General features: G+C 35.8%; 1 protein-coding gene across 2 annotated transcripts; it reads right to left on the reverse strand.

The window, feature by feature from the left end:
- Positions 1-1423: 1423 nt before the first annotated feature.
- LOC113301280 (probable monogalactosyldiacylglycerol synthase, chloroplastic) lies at positions 1424-6409 on the reverse strand. 2 transcript variants are annotated; one of them, XM_026550049.1, is made up of 8 exons: positions 5675-6409; positions 5384-5556; positions 5057-5218; positions 4818-4959; positions 3971-4195; positions 3661-3723; positions 3500-3574; positions 1424-1931 (listed from the first exon to the last, which is right to left on the reverse strand). In XM_026550049.1, exons 1-8 carry the CDS (start codon positions 6134-6136, stop codon positions 1701-1703), a joined length of 1533 nt encoding a protein of 510 aa, XP_026405834.1. In that variant the 5' UTR covers positions 6137-6409; the 3' UTR covers positions 1424-1700. The 2 variants fall into 2 exon arrangements, with proteins under 2 accessions (XP_026405834.1, XP_026405835.1); XM_026550050.1 differs by having other exon boundaries at positions 5384-5570; positions 5675-5813.
- Between the last annotated feature and the right edge of the window lie 1403 nt (positions 6410-7812).

The following is a 7812-nucleotide window of genomic DNA, read 5'->3' on the forward strand; positions in this document are numbered from 1 at the left end:
TTGGACATTCCAGGACCATAATCTCATGGTAAATTTTAATGGTCCGAAATAATAATCGGAGGAGATTAGGATTATTGCTAATCTAGATAACACAATTCCACCAGAAAACAAATAAAAGCAATCAAGGAAAGTACTATAAACCAAATAACTATTGGGAATATTATGAATTTGTGCTAACCCAAAGACACCGAGAACTATTCTATAGGGTCCATATAAAGTATTAAGTATTATAAAATGTTTAGTGAACCCTTTTCGTAGAACCTAAATATAAGAATATCCTTGGGACTAAGAGCATCTCCAATGCTAGGGTTGGAGGTTATCTCATGAGGAGGTCATATTAACACCTTTTTGTTCTGGGTTAATCCCATGTAGCTAAACAAATAAAAGTAAGACTTTTTTACCTAAATTTCATCTCCAATAATTTAGTTTTGAAATGAAGAACTAATGATGTGTCAATAGACCTTGGGTCATAGAGAAGGTGAAGATATGACTTTCTCCTTTACCCCTTCCTATGAGGTGACAACCATGTCATGACTTTATTAACTTTTACCCTAGCATTGGAGATAAACTATTTTGCCTAAAAAATGTTAAATTCTAGGTGTGATGTCTTTCTAAGACCTTCACCCCTAGCATTGGAGATGCTCTAAGAAAAAATATTTTTATAAGGAGGTTATTCTTATATGGAGGTATGCCTGAAAATATCAAAAGTTCATTGTTATACATGTATTTAGGAGAAATGCGTACATACCCCCATCAAACACAACCAATGTACGTAGGTAAAACAAATACCAATTAAATTAACACAATCTACACAAAACTCGATCACGACATGGAAATTGACAAACAAAATCATACGATGGAAAATTTTTGTATGATTTATGTAAAAAAAAACTAATCATACCCACTTACAAGTAAAATAAACTTGCAAAATGGATACAAGAATTTCTTCATCTTAAACATATATGTATGACAACACATTATATTGTTTATATTATAATGTTAATTACTTCATTATAATGTCAATTATTTTTACATGGAGGTAAGTTTTTTAAGACGGGACCGATGAAAATATGACTTATTCAGGTATGAAATTTATTCTTAAATATAACTTGGCCAAGTCGAGACCAGAAATTTTTATGTTTATATTATGTTTGCCACTTTACTATAACCATAGTGCGTACAAAAGTGACAAACTAGGCACTTTGTCATGTCTTAAGAACCAAAAAAATATTCCAATGGTTCTCTCTCCCGTTTGTTGGGAAGCATGGATTTCGATGCTATTATGCAAAGCAATATTTTCAGCACAGTGCTCTAAAAAAATCACAAAGGCATGCGCAAGAATATGGGCAGGTATTCAGAGCTTTGTCATCTAATCCCCGATATACAACAAATTTATAACACGCAATTCAAATTTGAAAGCACATGGAGAAGGTACATATTTCAAATTCTCTTTCAGAATAGATTGACAGAACATTCATTTCTTTAATATTCTCAAATTTCTTACACTACTGTGCTTCGACTGTCATACATTTGAATGACAATGCGCAGACTCAAGAACTACCCAAGAATAAAATTCGAGTGCCACTAAGATGGTCAAAAATGAAATCATGTTACACTATGATTACCAATAAGAGATGAAGTGGAGTGAAGCTCATCAGCACATTTTTACCGAATGACTGAACGACCAGAACTTTCAGAAATCAAGATAATTGTGGAACAAGTAAACTTCTTTGTCTCACCAATTCATGAAGATCCTTTACGATCTTAAAAACTGATTCAGGTCGTGCCAGTTTCAAACAATTCTGAGACATGACTTGGAGCTCATTGGCTTTCGGACCAAACCATTCATGAACAATTTTTGCTATCTCCTTTGGAGATTTCGAGTATTTCCCACATCCATTTTCCACTACATATGGCACGTTTCCAACTTCCTGCACAAATGCGTATCAAAGTAACCCCAAAAGTTAGATGTCATTATCAATCCGTAACACGGGAATGAACAGTATACCCTAATATAAGAATCCTGATGTCCATTTTTAATCACATACGTCAAGATCTTAACTTGGTTCTAACACTATGAAACACACTAAACATTAACCCGAATAATTAGCTGAATAAATCTAATTTTGAAATTAAATTTTGCTAGAATAGAGCTAGATCAGCCTCAAATTGAGGGCTAGTTCGAAATCAATCTTAGCTAATAGTTTATTCAAGATCCTCGAGCCATAGAGAAGTCTAATGATCTGAAAAGGAAATATAAGTTTGGGCTCCAGAGGGATTGGTGCTGCTCTCACATTTCCCAACAGATGCTACTAAAGCTCATAAGGAAGTACTTGGTACTATAACCAGTTTAACTAAGAGGATGCCCCAAAATCCTTGTAACCTACATCTGATGGTTCTAGATTATTTATTTTTCCTACATCTGTCTTTTAGTAACTAGAACTCTCTTGAAACAATACCAAATTTACCTTGTAATTTGACATGGACAAGGGAGGTACTTTCACAATAATGCTTCATCAACCACAAAAGCAAAACAGATCTTTGGTGGTAGTAGTCTACCCTTAAAACTTTCCTTTGGGCATGTAAGGGCAGAAAGGACAACTGCTGCCACCAGTGAGCGGTTTTAAGTAAACCGGCTTTTTACTGTGGATCTAGCATTTGTACAAGAGCACATATATTATAACAAGTTCAGCAGAGGGTTCATTTGGGTTCCTTGAGTAACATTATAAGCAGATTTTTGTCGGTCCCTATTCTGTCCAATTAGAGACTTTGGTCAACACGATCCACCAATCATAACAAGGAGTTCTGCTTGAAAATTCGTAATGTCTTTGACTGAACAAAATAAGGGGGTAAATAAAACTGGTTATGAAGCAAAGATCAAATCCAAACTAACCATTTAACACATGAAGTTTACATGGCACTTGGATAACCTAGTAGACAAACAAAGACTTCTTTTTTTTGATTCACCCATTCGGCTCCCCTTTCTAAACTCTGAAGTATAAGTGAGAATTATTACTTTTCATCAATACTAATCTTACCTGTTCCCCAGTCAGTTTCACAAACTTCCTAATATGTCTATGAGCACAATGTTTACTTCATCATTTGACTGCTCTTTGAGATCAGTTGCTGAGGGTCCAAGAATTCTCTATCCGTAATTTATCGAGATGTTCAAAGAAACCCTTTTTTTTAGCCGAATCCAAATGATTCATCTGGACTTTGCATACAATATTAATGGACATAACTTTAGCCAATACTATCAAAGAAGGAGAAACTAATCACGAAATATGAATTTTGGTGGCTTATTTGAAGATTCTGAACCAGCCACTTTACCAAAGTGACACATCAAAATGTTTGGGATACCTAAACCAAGATCCGCCTAAAGCTACATAGACTGCAAGCTAAATTTATCTGCTTATTTTCAGTTTGAATCAAAACTGTAGAACTCCGGAATGAACGATTAAGAAATGTTACAAAAATTGAAAAAGAGATGAAAAACTACCTGTCCAGCAATATAATCATTGAGAATTATAGGGAGCCCTCGTATCATAGCTTCAGCAATAGTCCCTGGCCCAGCCTGTAAATGACAAATAATTACATGAAAAATCTATAATACGGGCAAAGTAGCAACTACATATGTTAAAAAATTGTGGATGGGTTTACCTTTGTGATGATGCAATCACAAGCACCCATGCATTCTTCCATTTTGGTAATGAATCCCTTCACCTGAAAAGTGGATGCCAAAATCTGTGTAATTATTTTTTATCATAGAGCAAGACATTAATTGGAGAAACTGCCAGGTCCAATATACAAGATATTAAGTGGAAGCAAACCACCATAAATTCCTTGAGTGCATGTCCTTTTATCTCTAGGCTTACCAAGAAATGACTCAAGAAAAAGTTAATGACATCTTTGTTACAACCTAATGAAATTGAACTGAAGCTTGGAATTCCGGATAAGTTTAATACTTTACCTGAACAGGAATTTTCCAGGTGATTGAACTCAATCTGCTTGCGAGTTTCTTATTACGGCCACAGATCACAAGGACCTGACCTATTGGTTCCCCAAGAACATCGTCGTACAGTGCATTCCCAAGGGAACGAGCAGTAGCCTCAATGGGTCCCATGCCCTCACCTCCTCCCATCAGCAAAACAGCAGGAAGATCCTCATCCATTCCCAAATTCCTCCTCAACTCATCCTAGTTACGAAGCAGAAGAAATTCTTTGGGTAAAGCGTACTACCAAAAATCTCATATTATGTCACATCAAAATGCACTAAATTACAACCAAAACAGAAGAAGATAGCTGGGGTAACCATCGTGTCTATCGTTATACACGATTGAACAACAAATAAGAAAGCTCAATCATATAACATCTTATGTAAAAGGAGACATATACTTTATTTCGACGCTTGTATTAACAATCCAAAGGGAAAATCTAAGAAATTTGAAAAATGCTTCCGTTGTTTTGAAGTTCTAAACTGCAATAGCAAGAAATTAATAGATATTGGACTTTCGAACAAAACGCCTTTTGTTCCACCCACTCAAAGAAATATCATAATAGTAAATCTCTACGAAACATATTTGGAGCGTTTTGTTCCACCCACCCAAAGAAATATCATAATAGTAAATCTCTACGAAACATATTTGGAGTATAATCATCGTATATTGAACCCTAAAAAACCACCATAAATGAAACATGTTATGTTCTCCGGGGCTGAGTGTCCTTGGTGTTAAATAAAAGTACTAAAATTGGATACGTTAGATTGGAACAATAATACTTTCTGCTTAGACTTGAGGACGAAAAAGAACGAGAAACAACCTTTGGGCGAACAGGCCTAATGAACGAAGGTCGCACTGGAAGACCAAAGACCTTGATTTGTGAAGGCTGGAGCCCAGCTTTTGTTGCCCTTCTAGCCACCTCAGTCGTCGGGCAGTAACATCTGGTCACAAGTTTATGGAACCTGGAAGAAAAAAAACAGTGACAATGTCAGCGCCATACAATAATAAACTAAACAAAACATGACAAGAAAGAAGCCTAGACACAAAAAGAACTCTTACCATGTAGGATGACAAGTACTTAAATCAGTAATTACTGTAGTAAAAACTATCTTTTCCAATAGACCTCTAGCTCTCAGGACTCGAAGTGGCACATGTTGCATAAGAGGATGTACACTGATAATAATATCTGGCTGGTACTTCATCAATCCTTTTGCAACCTCTCTGTACAAATACATAACACATATTATGACACCAAGTAATATATCGGAATGTAACAAAACACATGAGTGAATTTTAAGATTAGTTATGCCATAATAAAGATGTTCAACAAAACACATGAGTGAATTTTAAGATTACTTATGCCATAATAAAGATGTTCCTCCTTACCGAGCTATAAATGTGGAAGTTGCAGCAAAATTGGATTGATGTACCAACCGAGGAGCAGTTCCGTAGTAAGTCATTTTCCACAAGGGTCCATGTTTCACCAAGAAATTATAGCTCCTTGGCAATTGGTTAAATGGCCAAGGGGTATGTTCTGACCACAAATCTGTAACAAACACCTGTGCCATACACTCTAACGCACAGAACATGATCAAAATTTTGAAGAATGCAGACAAAACCAATGTTAAATGGTTCCCTAAAAAGAGAAACCTGAACTGCAATTCATATCGAACTGACCTGATAATCATCACCATATTGTTCATAAAAAGCAGCTTTAATAGCTTCAGCAGAAGCTCTATGACCTCCACCAGTATCACTCATCAAAATAAGTACTTTCTTGGGGTTCTCAACCCCAACACCATTCAAATTGAATCCTTCCTCTTTAATTAAACCAGAATCCCCTTCTTTAACTCCGTTATCACCTGAAGAAGCTTTAATAGAAGCAAACCCAAGTGGGATTCGATCACAGTGAAACCTAATAGCTCTATTAAATTCATTCCAACATTTTTGAATTCTAGAACAACTTTTACTCAGAGACAATGAAGCGAACACCTTGCGCTTACTATTTAATCCATCAAAGTGTAACGAATTTGATAAATTTAAAGTAGACCCTTTGGAACAAAAGGTGTAAAAATCCATAGAATTGTATAAAACATCCGATAAGTTTATTGAGTCTTGAGTTACAGCTGAGGAAGACATTGGTATTCTGTTGTAAGTAAACAACTCAGTCCATCAGATACTTGAAAGTCATATATCACTAGAGCGAGAGAAAGGGAGAGAGGAGAGGGAGAAGGAGATGTTTAGAAAGGGTTTTGTTGAGAGGGGAGGAAGAGGAAATCTTGGAAGAGAAATTGTAACCACAAAGAAAGGATTTAGTTTAGACAGTCTGTGAAAGGAGTTTCTACTGCTTTGTTCCAAATTCCAAAGAAAAAACAATTCACCACATTGGTGTGGACGTGTGAGACCGACCCCATTCGGAACAGAAAACAAAAGATACTATTTTTATGCTTCTGAACATCATTTATATGCATCGACCTCATCAAATTACATTTTAGGGGCAGCAATCATGTGCCGACCATGAGTTTTGATAGTACTGGTCGTAAGCTAACGAGTGTGTTAGGTTAGGGGGAGTCACCATGCTCGTCTTAGTCAAATGTTTAAACCATTTTTTAAGGGTATGCTACCCAACTTATTATTACCCACGAGGACGGAATTTCCAAGAATCATAATCAGAAGATTGTCTTTGATCTGTACAAACACAACATACGTTTATTCTAAAACGCTTTATGCATGTGTTGTATATATGACGTCCAAGCAAAGCTAATAAAAGATGTTCCCACTCAAAGCCGATGAGGCCTCCTCCACTGGCAATTATACACTGCCTTCTTTTTTTTTATAAGAAAATAGAAAGATGAGAGAAACTGGTCTGCAATTACAGTGATACTAGCGATATTGTTTTCATCGGTCATTTCCCTAATGAAATTGGGAATTTCAGATGATACCCATCGTCTATTTAAATTACAAACCGAAATAAAATTTGCTAGATTAACTGCTACATTGTTTTGTCTGGAGGATATCGTGTTCCAAGTAGCAATTTCAAAAAAACTAATTTGTTCTTCTTTGATCTTGAATCTTCTTTCTAGCTGCTCAGCATGAATTCTTCTGGTTAGCTTTATTAGATTGCAGGAATCTGATTCAATCTCCATTCTGCTTCTTAGTTCAGCATTCCATTAGAAAGCTTCCTGAGAAGCTAGCTGGTAGATTTCTAGATTGCTCCACTGCAAGTCCCCCCAACCTATGGCTCCACCGCAAGTTCCTGTATAATTGAAGATCATCAGAGCTATTCCATAAGAATTCAGGTTAGTATTGGATACAACTGCCATGTTTAATTTCATAGTAAATAGTGGTGGAGGTATCCAAGATATCCAGAATTCAATGACTTGTTCTTCAACATCCTTTTTTGTGTAGTCAATATGCAAAAAGTTTTTTTGTGATTTGTTATAAACAGCTTGTCTAGTATGAACGAGCTGTGTTATTTCCTTGCCTATGTGAGCAACATTTGTTTTAGATCTGTTGAAATTGATGTTACATTTTTCTTTCCATACATGCCACATCACAGTAATAGCTAGGATTACCCATTTTGAGTTAGTGTTGTTTCTTCCTTACATGTAAGATAGCCATATATGAAAATCCTCAAACTGTTTATAGATTGTTATAGGATCTACTTTTAATTCATGCCAGACTTGCAAAATCAAAGGGCGATGCATAAATAAATGAGTTAGAGACTCCCTTTGGCAATTGCAGATTTTGCAGGTATCTTCAATATAAGGTAGAATTTTTTCCAATCTTTTCTCCTATAGGAAGAATGTTGTGTG

This window comes from Papaver somniferum, chromosome 8 (assembly GCF_003573695.1).
Source record: "Papaver somniferum cultivar HN1 chromosome 8, ASM357369v1, whole genome shotgun sequence".
NCBI lineage: Eukaryota > Viridiplantae > Streptophyta > Magnoliopsida > Ranunculales > Papaveraceae > Papaver > Papaver somniferum.